The sequence below is a fragment of the Amia ocellicauda genome, chromosome 16 (assembly GCF_036373705.1).
Source record: "Amia ocellicauda isolate fAmiCal2 chromosome 16, fAmiCal2.hap1, whole genome shotgun sequence".
Classification (NCBI taxonomy): domain Eukaryota; kingdom Metazoa; phylum Chordata; class Actinopteri; order Amiiformes; family Amiidae; genus Amia; species Amia ocellicauda.
In genome coordinates this window covers 11,351,831-11,375,144 of record NC_089865.1, presented here as the reverse complement: position 1 = coordinate 11,375,144, position 23,314 = coordinate 11,351,831, and the positions used below count along the sequence as shown (strand labels likewise).

At 36.1% G+C, this 23,314-nt stretch overlaps 2 protein-coding genes across 3 annotated transcripts in view; one reads left to right on the top strand and one right to left on the bottom strand.

Annotated features, from left to right (window-relative positions):
- The window catches only part of csrnp3 (cysteine-serine-rich nuclear protein 3), a 41,732-nt gene extending 33,652 nt beyond the window's left edge, over window positions 1-8,080 (top strand). Inside the window, exons 4-6 of one of the 2 annotated variants that reach the window (XM_066688676.1) lie at window positions 2,063-2,322; window positions 2,626-2,922; window positions 3,591-8,080. In XM_066688676.1, coding sequence (XP_066544773.1) covers window positions 2,063-2,322; window positions 2,626-2,922; window positions 3,591-4,694 — 1,661 coding nt within the window. In that variant the 3' untranslated portion in view covers window positions 4,695-8,080. Of the gene's footprint in view, window positions 1-2,062; window positions 2,323-2,625; window positions 2,944-3,590 lie in introns of both variants that reach the window. The other variant, XM_066688675.1, reaches the window with a different exon arrangement.
- On the bottom strand, window positions 8,004-22,324 carry galnt3 (UDP-N-acetyl-alpha-D-galactosamine:polypeptide N-acetylgalactosaminyltransferase 3 (GalNAc-T3)). The gene is made up of 12 exons (XM_066688674.1): window positions 22,218-22,324; window positions 20,394-20,650; window positions 18,434-19,033; window positions 16,468-16,640; window positions 15,443-15,592; window positions 14,670-14,904; window positions 14,256-14,373; window positions 13,672-13,872; window positions 11,817-11,948; window positions 11,559-11,660; window positions 10,967-11,119; window positions 8,004-10,795 (listed from the first exon to the last, which is right to left on the bottom strand). The coding sequence occupies exons 3-12, from the start codon at window positions 18,928-18,930 to the stop codon at window positions 10,682-10,684; spliced, it is 1,875 nt and encodes a 624-aa protein (XP_066544771.1). The 5' UTR covers window positions 18,931-19,033; window positions 20,394-20,650; window positions 22,218-22,324; the 3' UTR covers window positions 8,004-10,681.
- Between the last annotated feature and the right edge of the window lie 990 nt (window positions 22,325-23,314).

The following is a 23,314-nucleotide window of genomic DNA, read 5'->3' as shown; positions in this document are numbered from 1 at the left end:
ATACAAAAGCGTTAATAGCATGCCAATTAAAACACACTGAAACACGAATGCAGTGGTGTGTTCAGTACCCTCAAAGGTTTCAGCAAACCTCAGAATAAATTAGCAAACCTGCTTTGGTAACTACATTTTTTATAGTAATTGTTACAGCAATATAAAATAAATAAAACTGAATCACATGCATCATATTACTAAACCATTGGATGATATCTACCATATGCTGTATTATTGTTTCATGATACATCATGCTTGCATTCATTTGAGCAGTATAATCTACAAAAGCCTGTCCTCATATTGGTTGATTGGTTTGATTGAGTTTTGTGCTATTTGGCAAAAATAAACATGCTTCACATAGGTGGATGTTGGGTTCAAGAAATAGCATTTTTTCTTAATTTCTGCAAGGCCAGTTCTCATGGTGTGTGTGTGGGAGCTGTCATCTTCATGTATAGCTTTAATTTACTCTCAGTATAATAATATTCTAATCTGAGTTATGAAATTATGTAATTGATAATGTGCATTGCCAGTAAGAATTGTGAAATCTCTTTCTTTAAATAAAAAAGATCTTGAAAACATTTGGTATTATAATTAATCAAAATGACTTGTGTCATTTACAAAATAACATTGATGTCTTAGAACAGAAGAAAGCAAAATGTGTTTTGTGTTAAATGTACTTTTTTCCTTTTATGCAATAAGAAGTTAGGCCTTGTGAGTAAATGAATCCCATATTTAGAAACAAAAAAATAAAAATTGGATCAATAAATGAAACAGTGCATTCCTGATATTGGATCAGTATGTCTGCCAGTTTCTCAAAACAGAAGAATGTTTCATTTACCAGCATTAACAGCGAGAGGAATTTTTATATTTCACATTATGTTTCAGTTATCCAGTTCTCTAGGATTCTCCTGAGCTCTGTAAGATTTGTGTTCGATGTCTGTAATGAATCGCATTGTCTTCATGGCATGAGACTGGTTTTCAGCTGCTGAACCAGATGGTTCCCATTTATTTTAATGCGTGTCTGACATCAAGAGAAGGGCTGAGCGAGCCACGCAAACTGCTTACGCTTTGGATTCTGTCCAGAAGGGAGTTTATTTATGTTCAATGTAGGCAACATCTCTTATTTTTTTCCCCAATAAGTGTGCTTAAAAAGCAGTGTATCTCCAACAATGCAGTGGCATCCCATTAATTATGTACGTTTTATTCTTATAATGCCTAAAAGCCAAGACGTGGCTCAGAATGGAGTTTCTTCCACTTCCACTCCACTCTGACATGAATGAGTGGTCCTGGTTTTAATTTAGGGAGATTTCTACTTTTAATTCCCAGAGAGGGAGATTAATTTACGCATTCGATTAGCAGCTATTGTCAGGACGGCAGCAACCAAAATCCTACATATGGTAACGTGGTTATGGTATAATAAGAATCTCGCCCTTCTACTGTCCAGTATGGCATTGACTCTGAATTCTGCCAATCGCTGCAAGAAGAATGGCCCATTTTTTAATGAAGCTTTAAGGAAATTAACCTCTTAAGGTTGCTAAATGGACAAGTTACCCATTAGACTAAAAGAGACCAATAGGCACTCTGACTTATATAACAGAGGGTAATGTCACACTGGCTTAGCTACAAAATCACAAGCTGAATCAGCTCTCTCAGTTCAGGAGGTAAGGGATAGATCCCTGTCTCTACTTACATTCCTAATGAGATTTTCTGAACGGACAACCCAGCTGTTATGAACATGCTGAATTGTGTAGCTAATGTAGCTGAAAAATGTACACAGAAAAATGTACCTGGATTATTGTAGTAATTGTACTTTACTAAAGGAAAAAAATAATAACTTATTTGGGAAAAAATGCAAAATACAATCTTTGTGGTTAATTGATAATACGTAACCCAATTGTGCATTTAAATTGAAAAACATAATTTCAATATGCAGTATAAACAATACAAATGTGGTTTGAAATACCAGGAAACAAACCTTAAATTCAACAAAATATGCCAGCTTAGCTAATTGAGTATCTGCAGAGCTGGGGATGTACGAGATAATAACAGATGGCTTTTATTTCTTATTCAGCATCCTCAATCCTGAAAAGGGAGAAACGCATGAGGACCAGGAACGTCCACTTCGAGAACGTCACGGTGTATTACTTCACCAGGAGACAGGGCTTCACCAGTGTTCCCAGTCAGGGCGGGAGCACCCTGGGCATGTCCAACAGACACAGCTGTGTGCGCCAGTACACCCTGGGGGAGTTTGCCCTCGAACAGGAGAGGATTCACAGAGAGATGCTCAGAGACCACCTGAAAGAAGAAAAACTCAACTCCATTAAACTCAAGGTAGATAGACATTAAAACATTGAATTCCTGACAAAAACTAAAATTGTTTAAAAATAAAATGGCAGCCTTCTGTAAAAGGTGTTCTTTCATACAAATATATTAAGTGGATTGTTGTTATATTATTATAATTACTACTAATGTATACATGATTCTGCTTCTTGCAAGTGTGTCTTTAATATTCAGTTAGTGGTAGTTGTCTATTAATTGTTGCCCGATGCCTTGTTATTGATTCGTTTTATTTTGTTTGGTTTGTGTGCTTTCTTTCTTCCTCGTTTGACTGAATTTCACCCTTTGTGTGATTAGCTCACTAAAAATGGTACAGTGGAATCCGAAGAAGCGAACGTGCTCACAGTGGATGACATTTCGGACGACGACATCGATCTAGACAACACCGAAGTCGATGAGTACTTCTTTCTCCAACCCCTCACGACCAAAAAGAGGAGAGCTTTGCTCAGGGCTTCTGGTGTTAAAAAGATAGACGTGGAGGAGAAGCACGAGCTCCGCGCAATCCGTGTGTCGAGGGAGGACTGTGGTTGCGACTGCAGAATCTTCTGTGACCCTGAGACCTGTGCTTGCAGTATGGCTGGGATTAAGTGTCAGGTAAACACCCTACTTGCTCTGGTAATGTACTTTAATTTATATCTATGGAATATAGAGCCCTCGCACCCATGTACACCTTAGAAAACTGTAACTCACTCAGATTTGAATACTATATAGTACAGTTATCTAGCTGTTAAGTTTTTTTTTTTTAATGTTAAGCAATTCAGGAGAAATAATGTTCTTTAGACTTCCATATGATTTTTTTTATGAGCAGGCTTAGTACAACATTTATTTCTGCTGTGCCTACCTGGGTTTAAAACTAGGATTAGAATTGTTAATCCATGTGCGTTCTCAATTAGATCCCGGATCTGATGACAATCATTTTTTAATCTTTGGTGGTACAGAGCAATGCATGTGTTTGAGTTATGAACTAATTGGTCATTGTGTAATTCTTTAAAGAGAGTGAACAGAGACTTGTTGAGAGCCAGTCTAGCTAGCTTATTGTTATTTTAATTTTTTTAACTGATCTATATTTGTTAACGGTCGACATATTATAGACAAGAAGTGCTTTGTCAAATGAATGTTGAAAAGTACCAATATATTTATGAGTCATTGTTTTAACCTCTTTATCATTCCTTTGACATAAAAAAACCATAGTAAACACACATTTATTTGAGGTCTCATGAGCAAAACTGACCTTTTTCAATGTATTGTCTGGCTTTCTGCAGGTGGACCGTATGTCCTTCCCATGTGGCTGCACAAAGGAGGGCTGCAGCAACACTGCAGGTAGAATTGAATTTAACCCTATAAGGGTACGGACTCACTTTCTGCACACCATCATGAAGCTGGAGCTGGAGAAGAACAGAGAGCAACAACAGGTGTCTGCTGCAAATGGCTACCACGGCGAAACAAATGTCCACGGGAATCCCCTGGTACAAGCCCAGCATAGCCTGGAATATTCCCTAGCAGACACCGTTCCTCAGACTGCAATAATGCACCTGCAGGCAGCTGACGAGCTAGACGAGCCGCTCGAGGAGGAGGAGGAGGAGGAGGAAGACGACGAGGAGGACAACGAGGAAGACGAGGAAGACGAAGACGATGGCAGTAGCCTGTGCAGTGGTCTCACGGACTCCAGCACCCAGAGCTTGGCAGCGAGCGAATCGGATGATGAGGACGACGAGGAGGACAAACTGGAGGATTTCGAGGACGGCAGGGCAACACCGAATGTGTCACGCACCGAAGTCGTCTCTCTTTCATCCGTGTTGTGTTATTCCGATGGTACCGTGGTCCATGAAAATCACAACAACTCCAATTCCTATTACGCGAATTCGTCCGCGGACTACTATCAGATAGAAAACTCCAACACCTCTGCAGGAAATTTAGCAGCCAATCAGTCCAATGAAGCGTACAATGAAGCTTCACCTTACCAAGACAGGGTTACCAGTAATAACGGGGCGATGTCATTGGTGCCTTACAGCATGGCCTCGGAGCAGTACACAGACTATTCCAGGCAGGCCGAAGAGAGGTATACCAATCACCATTTCGCTGTTTCAAATGGAGCATCTTCTGTAATTGTCTGTTGTACTGCAGACCAGGAAAATAACGTTCAGTCAAATGGGATATACTGTGAACAGACGCCAGGTCACTCTCAGATGGAGTTTCACAACTACTTGAACAATAATTCTCAAGACCGTTACGTCACTAACGGGAATTGTTTCACGGCTGAGCAGCCAAAGGAGGTTTCGAGTGGACTCTCTGAAGTCCCCAATCTGCCAGACAATAAAAAGATTCCCCCTGCATTGGAGAGCATCCCCAAGGTCACACCAGTTTAGTGTGAGGAGCCTATTTCGATTTCTTTTTTTTTTTTTTAATCAGCCTTGGTCCAATAAAGAACTTTCAGATGTAATTAATCGGTAAAATATATGTTATTTAAGAGGAAGTATAAAATTGTGGCTAATGCTTCAGTTATGTTGTTTTTTTTCTACCTACATGACTTGATTGCACATGAAATTTTCATTTTTAGACCTTGCCTGTTTTAATAAGAGTCCAGGTTCTGAATACTTTATGTAACTTTTTGAAAACATCCTACCTGTCAAATGTAATTAATTTTAAACGCAAAGTGAAACAAGAAAAGACTTAAAAACTGTCAGCTTAGGCCTGTGCTATGTAAGTATATTGTAAGTATCCTTTTAAAGGTTCTAGTTTTCAGCAGATCTTGTGGATAGAACTTTTATATGTCCATGTGTCAATTGTGGAAAAAAAAGTTTAATGTTTTAATTTATTTATGGAGTTATGAAGTGTATGTAAAACTTAAATGTTTTGATAATGAATAGCATGGTATTTTTGAGCAGATGACATTGGAAATTCATGATAAACTGATGGACAGAAAAAGTGGATTCACAGAAATCCCAGATCAGTATACTGTATAAATATTGTTTTATCTGCTACCACATATCTGTTTATAATTAGTTTGTGCTTTTTACAATTTATGAAAGCATGCAGCAGGCTCTAAAAAGTAATTTTTAATTTTATATTTTTTGCTTTTGGTTAGAAGACCAAAGGCATTTTTGATCTGCGACATCCATATTTCCATACAAAGACTGCATATGCACTTTTTTAGGATCCATACTGAGAAAGCGCAGTCACAGATACTTGAAATATTCTGTTAAATGAGTGGTCAGTACATTTTGACTAGTAAATATTCCAGATTTACTATTCAGTATTGTTCCTGCACTTGCTACTGTCATACCTGGGTGTATTATATACTTTGTCCAGATCAATTGAATACGAGATGTTTGACCATTTATTTTCACACAGACTAAATGTCATCTTGTGAGATGAAAACCAAAAGTGAATTTTGACCATTTGGATGCTTAAAGTTTGTTTCTAAGTCTATATGAAGATTAGCACTTTCAGAAACACACTTGCTGATTAATCTTTACTTTTCCAACAGCAGATTTTGGTTCTTCTCCAATCTTTTTATTGTGCTTTCTCAATTTAACCACTGTGCCATTGCAACATATGTTAAGTTACAATCTTTTACATGTTTACACTTAAGCTTTTTACATAGTGCTCAGTTAACTTAATGCACAGTTCATTCTAAAATACCAGTATATTGTCTGCTTCTATAAACTTCCAAAAATGGTTAATTGTTCAGATTATCCCTGACAGGAACGGTGCCTCTTTGATCCCTTTAAACTGGGTCTGAGGGAAACAGAAAACTAAATGTGTTGTAATAATCATTAGTAAGCTAAGGAATGTAGGTGCACTGAACTTTGATATAGTGCCCATTACAACCCATTATAGACAATTTACTTCCCAATTCTTAAGGAATGCTCAAAAGGGCAAACCACCATATTCCTTTGCATAGGTCTCCAATTTGCAAATGTATTCCTCGATATTATTTGACCTCATGATTCTGACACTGCAGTCTGAAAGTACATTTATCAGAAAAAAACATTGTCTAGCCACATTGAGTTTATCCATCTGCTAAAACAGAGTACTTTAAGAAAAGTAATTTATATTCTAGATTTAATGTGAATGGATAATTTAGGGGAAGGTCAAATTCGGAGACTAGTATTTCTGTATCTTTACCTAATAATGTCTGTACATCTTTCCCACTCAATACAATTTTATGAATAGCTGTGAAATTCACTTTGTATTGCTGTGCTCACTCTCACCAAAAATACTCCAGAGTGAATTTTTTACAGTGGCATGTACTAGGACTATAATCCTGAAAACTGGAAAATGTAACGAATAATGATTTAACCCATTGGCTAGTAATCGAATTGTAGAAGAGTGGATTATAGATTACATTTCTGGATGGATGCAAAGTGCTGTAAATCAAGATATTTTTGATGGTATCAATTTAATTCTTCTGTGACAGCAAACATTTAATGTAAATTGACTTAAAGGTTTATACGAAGTGATAATAGCTATTTTTCATTTTCTTGTACTTATGTGCAATAGTGTCTGTAAAGTAAGAATGAAATCAACAAAGCTTTATAGACATATGAAGTTTACAGTGGCTTTGACTTAGAAGTTATCCTTCTGTTGTAATTTTCACATCAAGTGTATTCAAATAGTACCCTACTGTTCCCAATACAATGTTGCATTATTTTGGAGGGGATAAACTAAATTAACTGAAAGATCAAACATCAAGTGATGGCTTAGCCAATGAATTACACATTTTAATAATCAATTCCCAAAAACATCAATATTTGGAGATTTATAATGAGAAGTTAAATTATTATAGTATTTTGTTGCTATTGTCTTGACAATTACCATTTGAAAACAAAAATGCAGAGTTTAGACAATCTTTATAGGCTTCCAAATAATTATAAAATCGAAACGTGGAATAAATATGTTAGCAATACTCCATTCTTACAAAACATGTTTTATCATATTAACCTAATTTCACAATTTTGTAAGTGTTACTGATACATTTCCAGATTATGTAATTTGCCTTATTTGGATCCAGTTGATAACATGTTTAAACATCATTTAAAAGGTCAGTAATAAATTTACACAGGGTTATCGTACTTACTCAAGGGATACCATGCATGATTCAAAGTTTTGCTGGCTTTTATCCTATCCTATTTACCCTACAATTCATAAATTGTTAACTATGTGGTACAGAGCTGTACAGGATATATTTTTCACAAGTGTATAAAGACAAGAAAACACCCTGTACATATGATTGCCAGGCATACAGATTCTATGAAAAATAGTGTGGCAATGCATCAAACAAAGGCACGCTACACTGATCCAAATTAGTGATACTCTGCTGTATTTATCATTTTCAGTATTTATTATGAATGATATTATAAAAATATGTATTTATTGTGGTTTATTACAACAGTCTGTATTGGAGAAAAAAAAACATTTTTTAGTCTTAAATTGTCTTTTGTTTCATGATTGATGTAAATTGTACTAGACTGTATTTTTCTTTTACACTGTATGAGCCTGTTATTGTCCAATTCAGCTTTCAAATGGATTTATCAAATCTTTGAAGTCCATGAACCTGAAAAGTGAGTTTTTAGTTCCGTTTTGTTTTGTTTTTGCACAGAAAGCTATTGCTTTTATGTAGATGTATAACATTGTCTTTCGGTTTTTAATTACAATTGAAAAATGAGCCAAAATGCAATTATGTTGACTTTTATTGTTTTTCCACCAAGATCAGACTTTGGGGAAAAAAATAAAATGTACATGGAACTAATCATTTGTTGGCATTTAATTATCTGTTTTACTTTCACCAGTCGTATTATTCATTCAGCACAGTGCATGTACACATTGAGAAAACAAATGTTACAAAAAAAGCAGGATATTGGATTAAATATGTACATGATCACTTATGCATATCACCGTTGTAAGCTAAGGAGACAGCACTAGCCCTTAATTGTTTCTTTAGATTTTACAATGTTATGTATTCCTACAGTAAGATAAGAACATCAAAATACTCAAAATTGTCATGTGTTAAATGACAGAAAATACCTCAACCCCCCCCATAAGAAAAAATAAAATAAAAACAGGCTGCAGGGAAGACAAAATTTAGTATTGTACCAGATTGCATGCTGCAGGCAAGGCTAATGTAGAGAAACCTATAAACTTAATATCCACACCAATGCCATTAGACCTAGAAGAGAAACACAAACATATGCTGGTGCAAAGGAAGCACTTAGTCCTGCATTTTAAAATAAATTATAATTCAGTAAAAACAAAAAAAGGAAATAAAGTAGTCAGTCCAAATTTCTAAAGGGGTATCATTGAAATAAGTATGATTCTGAACACAGGCAATAAAATACATTTAAAAAAAATACACATTTGCTACTTAAATTTGCATCAGTTCAATGTTCTATTTTTACTCTCTGTTTTAAGCTAAAATACTTGACCAAGAAGCACTTAGAAGAGCTCTTTCAGCAGGTTTACAGTGCCCTCTTTTGGCTATTGTAACACAGACCCTGCATTTGGGAACAGCTTGCCACCTACAGGTGAATTAATGTAACGGAGTCTGCTTTTTGCTTTTATTGCAATAAAAAAATATTTCCCTCCCACCCACCTATCCACAAAGGAAACCTTAACCACCAGCATAAAAAAATAAATGCATGACTCACACACACATTTTGGTCTGGTTTTAGATTATTACTTACTATCAGAAGAAATATTTTCAAAACTTGTTTCCTTGAAGACACTATAAAGGAAGTACTTCAAGTATGCCAACAACCTCCCCACATAACAATTAATTCTTACCCAGGCAAACAAATGCAAGAATCCAGTATATATTTTTTTGATAATGTCCTTTGATCTATTTGATCTCAAAGACATTTTACTGAAGAAATCCTCAAGCCTACCCTAGTCCCACAGATGTCAAATTTATTCTGTTCTAACTGTTGAAGACCCCTCCAGAAAAACAAATTAGAAAAACTATTATTCAATTTAAACAACAGAACTCCTCAGATAAAGAAAATGAAACCATGTCTTCCATTTCAGATGCAAACACCCGTTGTCTCACTTGCCAAACAGTTGAGCACGTGAAACACGTCTCATTCCACAGTAGGGCACACAGAAATGATCGCTGCAGTTTATTCTGTTTGGAGTTCCTTGCATACCTTTTATAAAAGGGGATTTGAAAAATACATAAGATTTTTTTCAATCTTAAACATTGGAGTGTAATGTTCTGAATTGGTTTAATACGCGGTGCATGGATGAGGCACTTAAGGACTATTATGATTATCCATTATCACAGTTATTTTTTTTTAATACAGCACATCACAACCTGAAAGGAACCTAGCAGAAATTGATTACAGCCCTCTCTATTAAAGTCATCATAAAGTAACCTAGGTTTAATAAGTCATCTACATCTACATACAATTACAACACTATTTTAATAAAAATTGCCTGTCTCTTAAAGCTTGGTGCTTTAATGATAGTACCACAACACATCGGTTTCCATAGTGTAACAGTGCAAAGAGAAGAGACTGCCTCAATTCACAAAAGTCTCACTGGATCTGAAAAACTGTGGATTATCAGGAGAAATTGGGTTTCATTGTAACTTAGAGTTTAAAATAGGTTTCCTGAATGAATCAGTACTGCTTGAAAACATTATTATGAATTCAAATCTCAGTCCATCAAGCAAATAATACCGTTAACTTGGACAGTTTTTTCAGCTTAACTCGGATATTGTTCCACCATGAAACATTACAAACTTCTAGCTTGATTACCTCAAGAAATTACACCTTAAGAGTTACACACCTACTTCAGTCTATATATATATATATATTTTTTTTATAATGCATTTTTGAGACGGTCTCTTGGTACAATCTTTTAATCTCTGGAAAAACGCTGCATTAAATATAGAAAGGAACCTACTGCACACACACGACGTTGGGTGCTGTGAAATGTTACAAATAAATTATTACATTCTCGCAGTTGTTAAACAAATTAAATAACCATTAAAAACAATCATCCCATACATTCTATAATTAAAAGAAACTTCTTAAATATTGACCACTTTGCAAAGTTCTTTGGTACTCTTTGACCTTTAAAGTAATGACTTGTATATTTCAGCTAAAATAAGCTTTTGTTTTCTTCCTGTAGCTCTGTAAATGACAAAAGGTTGTGTAAGAAATCACTTTCCTTTCCACAAGTGCAATTGTGTTGTTGTTTCCCACAAAGTAGATCAATCAGTTTCCAGCAGCGTTCTTACTGCATACAAATTAAAATATAAAAGATGTTAAAAAGTTGTAGTACTTCCACTTTTTCCACAGCAGTTGATGAAAATATCAGCTGTTTCTTCATTTCTTAAAAAGAGTCATGGAGATCAGGTGAAAACCCAGAGCTGGAACCGGTCTGCAGAATTGCATGGGGCCAGGCCTGGGTGCTCAGCGCGTGCCGACAGACACATTTTTGATCCCGGGTTAAAAAAAAGCTTGTCCTAGAAGAAGAAGAAGAAGAAGGAATTAACAATTATTTGTATGTCATATATTGGAAAAAGCTTTGAAGTAGCTTTCTTATTAATTACAAAGAATGTAAAAATACAAAACGTAACTGTCTGATGTCACTTCTCGGTTGAATTTATTGTGGTAAATGCAAGAACACACATTACCTCCGTTAACTCCCACTTCTGTTCTCTTCCAACAACGGTATTGTGACCTTTATACTGACAGTCATCCAGTCGTACGTCTCCCTCTGTCCCGTGCAAGCACAGCTCCTTTTGAATGTTGTGCCGTATCTCATGATGGGTAGAATATTCAAAATACTGACAGAGAAAAACGTTGTGTCACAATTTAAAATCGTTTGCATGTGGAGAATTTCGGGAACTACTGCTTCCCCTTTTAAAAACAAACACGTGCACATTTAGACACATCATTCATAGCAGATGAGGTTTAACCACTTAGGAATACTGCAAAACCCATGATAACTCTGGCTCACACTGCTACACAGCGATTACAACTATCTAGGAAAGCAAAAAAGGCACATCTTTGCTATTTGAAAGTGTTTGCAAAAAAATAGTTTTTGTGGATTTCTTCTTCGTTTCACTTTACCTAATTGACCAAAGTATCTGTGGTCCAGTAAACAATGGATAACTTTGGTGATGATCCTGTACGACCAAGAAATTAGACTATGACCAAATCAAAAAAGCAAGGCAGCGGTTTAATTTTAGAACACAAACACATGAGCAACTAAATTAAATGTACCTGGTTCCCTCCAAGTCCATGGCATGGATACATGATCAGTTGTTTACCTCCCTCATTGTTCTCCCCAGCATCGAGACACAGGTCTTTACCTACATTCTTCACCTGAAAAGGAAACAATGTGCTTTGATTGACAAATGTGGAAAATGTGGGAGATTATATATATATATATATATATATGGATATCCATTTATGAGAACTTCAAAGGAAAGTCAGGCAGTGTATTGTTGCCATGAAGAGACATCATAAAAATATATTTACTGCGCCAAAATGAAGAGGGTTGAGATCAGGCATGAACGCCTCAGGATACACGTTTTTCAAATACCAGGAGAAACTCTTGCACATCAGATGTTGTCGGAGCTCTACCCTTTTGGAAATGTCTCCAAAGGATTTCTGTGGAAACAATGCATGTCATCTTGGATGGTTTTCCTGATTACATTGTGTCATTGCTGGGTTACCCACATATTACATCTCAAAGCTGTGGAGGTTCATCTTAAAATAAAATCCTTTACCACTTCCCCACCACACAGTTTAATTTTGGCATTGCAATCCATTCAGAGAAAGTGGTTAAACAAAGCACCTCGGCTTAATTTTGTCTATGTTGGGGGCTTTAAAAAAAAAACATCTGTCTAGTTTCAACGCTTTTCCCTAGGGATGCTGCTGGTCTGGTCACTCCATGCAGTGCACTGGATTTATTTGCTAAAGAATGGGATGCCTAGCCATAATGTTGCAATCAAACAGCCATTAAATCCTACAACTTCACATTATTAACCTAAATTAGTTAGGTCATTAATTGCTCTTGAGGTAATATTTTATTTCAACTGAATGTTTTTGTTTTAGTTTCTTTCACCCCAAAAGAGTATTGTGCAATAAGCCTACGTGTAAACCATTTCTAATTTTACACAATTGCTCAGTAAATATATCTAAGGCAGCATAAGGCTCTCGATTACATTTTGCTGGAACACGCCACTCTTAGTTCTTAAAACAACATAACCAAAATGTAGACAAATCCAGCTGTGCAAACCACTTAATACAATAACAATGTGTCACAAGTTGTCTAAAACGCAAATAAACAGTCTCAAAGATACATATAATACAACATGTATTTTGATATACCATTGTATGAAGAACAATTTAATTCTAAAAATAGACATATACTTTCAACAATCAAAAAAATGCTATGTTTTCAAGAATGGCTCTGCTATGTTGTAAAACCGATCCAAATGTCAACGGTTTCTGGAGACATTAGAGATTTCAGTCAATATTCCTGAACTTTGTTTCATCACAGGGAACTTCATTAGTGACATTATTAGTTATAAAGATTGACACGTTGTCTGGACATAGAGTGATGGCCTTGTGGATGCCATGCTTGGTCTCCACGGATATTTGTTCTGCTCAGTAGGGGTGTCTGTGGTATGCAAGATCCTCTCCCCTCTCGTTCAGTCTATATTCCTTCCCTAGCTGCTGACAGGATTTCTGAAGCCATGCTGGCACTCGTCAGCCGTCATAGGAATGTTTTTTAGCTCAGCAGGGACTGTATATGACACTGTCTTAAAACATTTTACTGAAAATATTTGACAGGAGGATATATTTTGATTATTGCTTTTCACAAGATAGCCATCTACATTTTCCTTATAATAGTTTTATTTGTTTAATCAACAACCTCTTTTCACCAGCAAATCAATTATTCGTATTATTATAATTATTATAAATAATAATAGGTTGGTAGTGGTCCTTGCAAAGTTATACCATTTCACTAGCTTGTGAAGCCAACACGAATTGCAATGAACTACAGCTTTTACTTTGTTTTATAAATATTTTGGTTCCACTCAGACTTTGTCCAGACAAAGACTAACGAAGTGCCCAGCATGTGGGTGACTAAACACAAAGAGTTTAAATAGACACACTCGCGAAAGGGCCTCTTGCACTTGTAAAAATACAAAATAAATGTCTCTAGACCTGGTGAAAAAAGTATTTGACAAAAACTGCCTGGAATCTTGAAGTATCTTAAGGTAACAGGACATGATGAAATTGAGATACTAAAAACATTTGAAATTATTATGAATATATACATAAACTGTTTGATGTTCCCACACACTCCAGACTTGCCACCTACTTCTTTTGCCATCTGTGAAGCTTGCTGGTTTCTTCTGTAAAATATTTCCTTATAATCATCCATCCAGACTTCAGCTAGGCGGACTTGATTGCGCGCAATAACCTGGGTGCCCTTAGGGAACGTATGTGGGCTTTTAGTGCGGAAAACATGACCCACCACAGAGCAAGGGATAATCTCCAACTGCCCACCACACTGCCACACCTGTAATCACAAGCAGATGGTGCTTAATAACCTCTCCAAACACCATCATCATCATTAAATGGCACTGGTCCATTCAGGGTTCAGCAAGTCATTGATTCTATTCGGATCTCTCCAGAAGAGTCTTCTTTTACCATCTTAAAATAAAAAGTTTTTCTACATTTTCAAAACCAGGGATGAAAAATAAGTAATTAAGTTTATTAATAGACATTTCACTAACAATTATTGTTTTAATATGTCCTGTTTATACTAAAGCAAATCAACATAATTTTCCTTTTTTCCCCCCGTGGGATTATGATGTTCTTAAAATACACCAAGACCTGTCATGTTTACAACAAAAATGAAAAGTTAGACAGTACGCCACCCCCTCATAAAACCGCACTTACCCGGAAAGACATTTCAATATTTTCTCCTCCCCATATTTCCATTTCTTCATCATAACTTCCAATATAATAAAAATAGTCCTTTGAGATTGAAAAGAGTCCCCCAGCAAATGTTGGAGTTCTACAGAGCAGAAGAAGGAGATATAACTACATGACTGTCATACAACTCAATTGCAGAAAAAATATATTTAAGTTAGTTTTTTTTCATTGTCTACTATATGATCCATCTTTGAAAAGTTATATTTTCAATACCGATTAGCAAACAAATAATGTATAGAAAGACAAATTGTTACTACTGTATTCTACTGCAACTACACATGGAATATAACAACTGAAACACATCAGAACTTTTAACATGACATGAACGATGTGTAAGTGTAATATAAATTAAATGACATAATGCTTAGAAACTCTTACCTGATCGAGTAGGTTTCATCTTTTCTTCTATGTTTCTCGTGATCAGGAATACTTTCCCATCCGAACGATAAACCCCAGTCAAAGTTGCCTCGGTTGTGATTTTGTCCATAAGGAGAAGGTTTCATGAACTCAAAGGAGTTGAGGTCAATCGTTGTGATGTCCGGACTCACAACCGCTGTATAGTTCTCTGCTATTCTGGCAAGTAAGGGCTCCAGCCAGCCCTGAAAACATTCACCTAAGAAAGAGGTTATTCGCATAATTTTATCCTTCATTATGAAGTCAAACACTTTTAGTTGCAGATAATTGTATAACATTTTGCAAATCAATAATGCTTTCTGTTCTCACAAAGTGTTATGCTAGCAGTGTTTCATGCCACATAACCACAATGTAATTACTGTGACATGGACACACAATTAATGGATTCTGGAGATTTGGTGAAACGTGGAAATAACTGGCATACAGACTAGACATAACAATATAAAGCACAGTTTTTTAGCAATTAGTCATTGATATGTCTTAACAGAAGTATTTTTCCTTTCAAATGACAGATAATTCCCTTACACACCATAATTTTAAAGTGGCTGTAACTGTTACTCAACAGCTAATCTTTAATGCTTTAATACATCAGTAGAAAAAATGAAGGTAGCTAAACAAGCTGCCCCATGTGCAAAACCAGAAAAAAAAAATCATTTTTCATTTTAATACGTTTTTTTTCTTTTAAAACTCGACAGGATTCATTATTTAGTGTTGGAGATTATCCATGATTTACTTACAGTGAGCATCAAGGAAAGTGAGGACGTCTCCTGTCGCTACTGAAGCTCCCAAAAGCCGTGCTGTGATAAGTCCCTTTCTTTCTTTTTGACGCACTACTTTGACTATGTGCAGCTGTTTTAAATAATTATCCAACTGATCCTTCAACACCTCTGTCCATGAAAGAGCAAAGAAGACATCAGTAATGGGCTTTGCAAATAGAAAATGTAACTTACGAGTATAATATATTTTCTGACACATTTATTCGAGAAGAGATCAAGATCAAAAAGCTCATAAATACAAACTAGAAACCACATAGTAGATCACACGGGTAACTACCATCTAAGAGGACTCAAAGGTAGCCAGAACACAAATAAAACCATATTCATTACATGATTAAACATATATATGATATAGCAAACATGCATCTACTGTATGTGTTCTCATTACAAACATGAACAAACTATGATTTCAGTCATATACTGTTAAATTTCCCAGTTATATTTTATTCATAATAGAATGGATCTACAGCAGAATCAGCTGAAAATATAGGTCGTCAAGTCTGCCATCACATCAGCTGGGCTCCTATTTAAGACCCGACACAGTGAGAAAGAGCTACTCCAGCCGTTATCTCTACGCATGGCCTACTGCCAAATCTGCCTGACCAGAGTCCCTTGACTACAGGGAATGGGGGAGCTTTAATATAAAATCATAATGCTCATTGATTCACAATGCATGACAGACTGCAGACTCATTCAGAAGAAAAGGCAGCTTGCCCTGTTCACTTATTGCACCTCAAACTGCCTGAGGCTTGTTTACAAGAGCAAACACTGACTCATGCTTTCTTAATGCTTTACTAACTCCCGATTTTACTCTGCCTTATTAAAGCATTTACTACCAGTATGTTTCTTTCCCCTATGACCCATTCCAAACAAGGCATTTAGAATGTGACTTTCTTGAAATTTAACACAATTAAAATGTCATCACATGTTCAGTACCACATGGAAGTACAAATGGACTGATGTAATCTTGTTTTTCTCTGTTTTACCGTCAACACTTGCGTCATCCACCAGAATGATTTCTTTCAGAAAGATCGCAGGAGAAGTGTGCAGCACACTGTACACAGTTCTCAGCAGTGTGCTCCATGCTTCATTATGGAACACAATGATCACACTTGTAGTCAGAAGAGGTGGGCAGCGCTTGAAGTTTTGTTCAATGCACCTGTAAAACAAATTAAAAAAGGAGAAAGATGAACTCTGACATTTAAAAACACAGCTATAAAGCCCAAACAATAAGAGAGGAGAAGTTAATTAATATAACTCATGCTTCTTTGCTCATCAAGTGCAAAATTACATTGAGAATAAAGGTCTCCAAATATTGTGATTGCATGCTTCAGAAATATTATTACAGCAATGAAAATAGGAGAAGCACTACTTCACTGAAACAGCCATGCCTGCATGTGACACAGAATTCCCATCAAATAATTGTCCAGCACAAGCTTCACATCTACATTTAGTTGAATTGTTCAAAAATAATAAGAGCAAGTGCAGACATACAATTAGCCAAACTAAATTCATAGTTAATTTTGATGGATCACTGTGGTTGGCTAGACATGCAGACATACCAAAAAGAAAAAAAATATGGTCTGTGGTTTACATTAGGTATCCATATGTATAGGTTGGCAAAAAACACAAAAATAATAATAATCTGTGGCCCCTAAATGAGTTCTTCAAATATCTATTTTTCATGTAGTAGAAACATTTAATGTAGGATCGACTGTATATTTTTAATAATAATTTTCATAGATAATTCATATTATTGTATCATTTTTTATGGTACACGAAGAGAAATGTAGTGCAGTGTTTTAATAGACATACTAAATTACAAAGTTACAAAGTCTTTGATAGACTGGCACTGATAGACAAAGTAAGATCTATCATAGCCATTAAGCCCCATATTTGAAAATGTCATACTTCGGGTCTTTTTTTAAAACTGCCTTTTTTTTTTTTTTTTTTTTTTTTTTAAAGAGAGTTAAAACAACTTGTGTTTGTATTAAGTAGATAATCTTTCCTATGAATGTGCAATTAATATTATGGCCACAGGGTGATACTATTTCTTAATGTAAAATCACATACAACTTTAACAAACACATGTAATCCAGTAGGCTTGAATTGTAGGTATCCAACTTCAGTACTCCAGGCTTCTCTGTGAAATGTAGCTATCTACCTCTTTATAAAGCATACGGCACTTAAAGAAAAAGCCTTTAAACTCTTGTCCTAATGGTTTCTAAATTATAAATTATGATAATATCAATTTATAACCATGAAAACGAAAGATGACTGAAAGGGTAACAATTAATTCAATCATTTAAGCAATTGTCTGATCAAAGGGTAGGAAAATAGAAACTTAAAATATGTTCTGACTCTACCCCTAAACTATTCACTATTCATTTTAAAATAAATCTGATATGCTAAGAGAGATTTGGGTTAAATTTAACTTGTATTAATGCCTTTACCAATTACAGCACCTACAGTATCCAGATCTACACTACCCAATACAACCCTATTTGTACCATCATAATTATATATTATATTTAAATTTTATTATACAGTCAAAGTGAAACACTTTTCTATAAAACTTATAAAATATATATATTATATATAGACACACAGACACACACACACAAACAAACAAACAAACATACCTTTGGTTTGCATTAATTCCCCCAAGGCACTATCAATTTGTATATACTATGCAAATCACATCCTCTCCTCCTTTTGGACTTTACCCATGGTCAGGATCTCGCATGCCAAGACTGTTCACAATGGCTGCCACATTCCTCTCAGCTTTATACTCTGATCACTGGTTTGGCTATAGGGATCGTATTCAGAGATTCATTTTATTATATCCAGACAATATTTGTATGGTTGGCTTTTGAAAGGAGATGGCCATCAGGGTGCTACAAGGCCGTAGCAATTAAAGGAGGATTATTGAACAGTGACATTCATACTCACTCGGGTGGTCTTGTGTCTGGTCCAAGGTCTCTGCTCAACGAAATGCGATCACTGGCAAACAGGTTAAAGCAATGCTTCTCTTCTCCTTTCTCCTTCTCCTTCTGTTCTGCCGGGGTTAGTTTATCCATGTGGAAAGGCTTCCCGGAGGCTCCAGGAGCATTGGGGTCCTGAGGCGGTCTTTCCAAGGCTGGTTTCATTTCTGCTGCCGTGTAATATCCTGGCAGACAGGGGTGGCTACCACCACTTCCTGGCTGCCGAACAGGAGCCTTAATTTGCATTTTTGGCATTGCGTCCCTAAAATTATTGACTGCCCCCATCATCATTCCCAGCACAGCATCTCTCTTGTCTACAATGTCCTTCAGCCAGGGTTCCTCTTTTGGACTATGGCTCACAACTTCACGTTGGATGAGAAACAAGAAAGTGATAAAAATTAGGGCAACGAGGACCAGTTTCCAAGGAAACAATCGCCTTCGTAACAAACGTCGTAAGAGAATCATTTTTACTTAAAAAGTCCAGTTTCTGGAAATAAATGTATACTTAAGGCTTGGAGGCAGAGAGTTAGAAAATGCACAAGGTCTGCTGCATCATTGGTAGCCAGTACTGAAACAAAAAAGAGAAAACTTGTCAACACTACTGCATATAATATAATAAATTACTTTACAGTTTTCTTAATACTATATTTTAAAGCTACCAAAACTTTGCTGTTGAGGCATGTGGGATCCATACATTAATTATTTAAAAATTAGTTCCCATAATTGTAAAGTCTGACCACTTTTTGGAACATTTATATTAATAAACACTTCCCCTGTTGGCAAGTGCCTAAAGATAGGAGCATTTTGAGATTCACAACTTATATATTCCAAATCCCACTGAATTACAAACGCAGAGCAATACTGTGTAATATTTCATTTTCCATTTAAACCCAAAAAGACATCCAAGATAAATAATTAATTGTGATACCACTTCAAGGAGCCACCATTACCAGAATTCCTTTGTGAGGGAAAATAAAAGATTTTCAGATGAATGCAAAATATTCAGGAAGCCACAACATTGTTGAAAATGTTTAACTTATTCATGTTTTTGCCTCTAATTGAAGAAAGGATATTTATCTTTCTTTGAATATTATATTTAATAGAAAACAGGTGTCACCTTTGGCTGTACTAACACAGTTTTGGATAACATGACACTAATAGAGCGAGAGGCTTACTTGGTAGGCTATGACACATTGCTATACATTTTAGAACTGGATTGATCTATGTATGGATACCTGTACAGCAATTTAACATTTTCCCTCTGATTTATTTTGTTTTATTTTCTATGATGCCAAACAACAAATAATCAGATTTAAGGGTTGCAGATTGCAGGTTTCTGAATCTCTAGTCCATCAATTAAAATATATTCACATATGATCAATTCCTCAAGTTCATTCTGCTAGGCCTATGTCATTATTCCAGGTTTTGACTGTTTTTAGTTCTATTATTACCACGTTTCTTTTGGGAAAGGGTAGCAATTATACTTCATAACAGTATTTGGCATGAGAAAGCCATTTTCTCAGTCTCTCTTGCCAAAACATGATGTATTGTTAACGTATGGTTTTTAAGGGTGTAATTTAAAAGAATAACAGAGCAAACAGCAGAGGAAAACCAATAATAAATATTACTTAATCGAGTAGTCACTATATTCTGCACTCTTCTCTTTTTATTAAGCAATAATAAACGGCAGATTATAGTGTGACAGCACATTCATTCATCAAGACTCATCACTACTCCATATCATGGTTTTCACGAATTATTTATTCACCGTCTCGTTTTGACCATCAATTAAATGAAAGCAGTCAAACTAAATTAAGCTACTTATGAAGTCAAATATGTCATGTACCATACAATCCAGAGTCCCGAAGCAAACTCTGCCTGTGGGGCACTTTCAGACCACCATCGCCAAAGTACTTGCAACTTCTTACCTGGTTCCTGATATCAGTTTTAATGAGGCGAGGTATTAAAAAGGTGACTGGCGATTCAAGCTCAAACTCATTGGCGTCTTCTCTGAAAAGCAGATTGAATCCGGCAGTGCATGAAAGTGTGAATCCGCACAATCAGATCAGCCTCAATCACGGCGGCGCCACTTCCGCGTCGCTGGACCCAGGTGCGCTGCTCTCAGGTACAGGGAGGAGATCCGCCGCCGCGCATGCGCACACAACTTGTCTTCAAGGCAGATCATCTGGAAAAAGAAAAGAAAAGAGGATTCACTACAGGTATAGGAATGGCATTACACTACCATACGTCATTCATAGCTAGTGACAAAACCGGTAGATTGTGTAGTGACTGAATGTGTAAGCATTACAGCACTTTTAACTAACCTATTAAATGCCACAGGCCAATATGAAATGAATAACTTCATTGTGATTGATATAATGACACATTACAATTTACTCTAAGGTTAAACATTAAAAATACAACTTGAAAAGCTTACAGGCCTTTAATTCCAGACTGAATACTGTGGTTTAAAAACATGCATGTTGTAAGTGGGGTCCAGTAACATATCATGGTTTAGTTAAGGTGAATGGTATTTAAGAGTTGAGTGGATATTGGGGGGAAACACATTGGGCAGCTGCAGGATAATACTGTGTGCATATTACAGAGGATAGTCTGTATTTAAATACTATAGCTTGTAGATATAGAGTATGTTGTCTGGTGTAATGCTACACTTAAATGAATGAAAATACATTTATAAAACTGAAGGAGGGTGCATCATCAGTTAATAAAAAGGGAAAGGGAAGGATGGATGCAAATAGCTTATACTGATGATACATGATTTACAGGCAATACTACTACTACTACTACTACTACTACTACTACTACTACTACTACTACTACTAATACTAATACTACTACTACTAATAATAATAATAATAGAGAGACCTGATGTTTCCTTAAGTACAGTACTGATTTTGACCTTAACTTACCCGAGGTTCACACACAGTTATCAGTTATCACAAATATTCACTTAAAAGTTATATGTAATCAAGAAAATGTATAGTTTTGTCCAGTATGGACCATGAGGCACAGTCAACAAAGCTGATTATTTGTCCTGCCTTTTTATGTCATTTTCCCTGGCGCATGCAAAGTTGCCTATCTAATGAAACACGTTTGTCGCTTGCAATTTTGGGGAAAGGTTGATTTGACCCAACCCCAGCGGGACACTACGACTGATCTATAGTCGTGTCCATTCTTTAAGTAATGGGATTTGCTCAGCCAGCCATGCCATGAAACTGTTGCTGGGAAACAATATGCCATGGCACGTATAAAGCCCTTAGACGCACCATATCCAACTGGGCAACCTTCAGAGAAAAGACCCCCTCAAATGAACACAGGCTACTTTCATAGTGAACACTCTGTTTAAATATATAAAGTTCAAACTGGATAACAAAATGCGATCTGTAAAGTGTGAGATTCTTGTTCAACCTGGCACTTTCTAAATCTTGGCACGTTTATCCATGTGCTAAGCGTAATCGTTTTAGACTGCTTTAATGGGATGTCGGAGGGCGATATTATTAATTCTTCCGTCAAGTTAAGATTAATGTTACTCTGATTCACAGCCGAAGGCAAAACTGCAGGAATAAGACACATCCAAAGATGCAAAGTGTTAGAAAAACGTCCCGGAGCAAAATGCACCGAGTTCTGTTTCCATGGTGAGACGCGAATGCCACTGTGTGCGTAGATTCTGTGGAAACAAACTTTGATCCGCTACATTAATGCTACTTTTGTAAATAAATGTAGAAACTTACCGGCCATCTCTGTCACCGTGGAACACCCATCCCCACATCGTGCACATTGACTAAGTCACTCCTTGCAGATGGTTGTTCATGAAGTGGTAGTGAGCTAGGGGGGCAAAGCAAAGAAGCCGGAGACGGTGGCCATTGGAGTGAGAAATCCTCTGCTAGCTACTACTTTGCTGTCAACACCCATGAAAAGTTAGAGCAACAACTAAAAAGGCTTCTGTGGGATTGCTCACCCCCTTAGGTACCTAAATTATAGCGATGTGCTTAATCACCACACAATTAAAAAAAACCAAATCTGAGATTATTTTGCATGCATAAACTAATGCCCTTGTTTCTCTCCGCTTCCGATTATTATCAATAAGAGATAGTGCAGTCTCCGGAGCCCATGACTGCAAACAATGGATAAATTGTGCTGGATGCCGCTTGAGCAAGGGAGAAAAAAGAACTACAATGTTCAATAGTCTTTAAAGCATCAATACACCCGCTTAATCCGAGGTTGTTAAATACACTGGTTTTATAAGAGTTCGTCAATCCAGATGTGTGCACTGTGATACAAATTCCTGTACACAATAAATAACATGATGTGAGGATAACAACACATTTAAAAACACACACCAACAAACGCCAGACTGTTAAAGCAACATCTAGTTTATTAGTAATGTCTTACAATGTTTTATTAAGTGTGCTGTATTAGAAATAATAGCCAATCAAATGGTTATGTACTGACCTTAACCAATATCAATCACAATTCCAATGTTTTTAATTTTTATGATGTTACTAAATTAATCAGAAGAGTAGGGGTCTTTAGACCTGTGGAAGATACATCTAAAGTATTTAATAACGTAAATGTTCAATTGGTTGAATTATATTAAATATATAGTACAAAACCTTACAAGAAGTCTGTAACCCAAAATAACAGAAAATGACAGAATTCCCTTTTACACAGAGACTATGACAGACAAACCTGAATGTATGTTCTAATTAGGATCAATAGGCTTTGTGGTTAATCATACTTGTAACCCAAAGTTAAGTTTAGATAGGGTGTGTATAAACCTTTGACTGCCACTTCATTGATTTATATAAATAAATATGATACAGTAAGC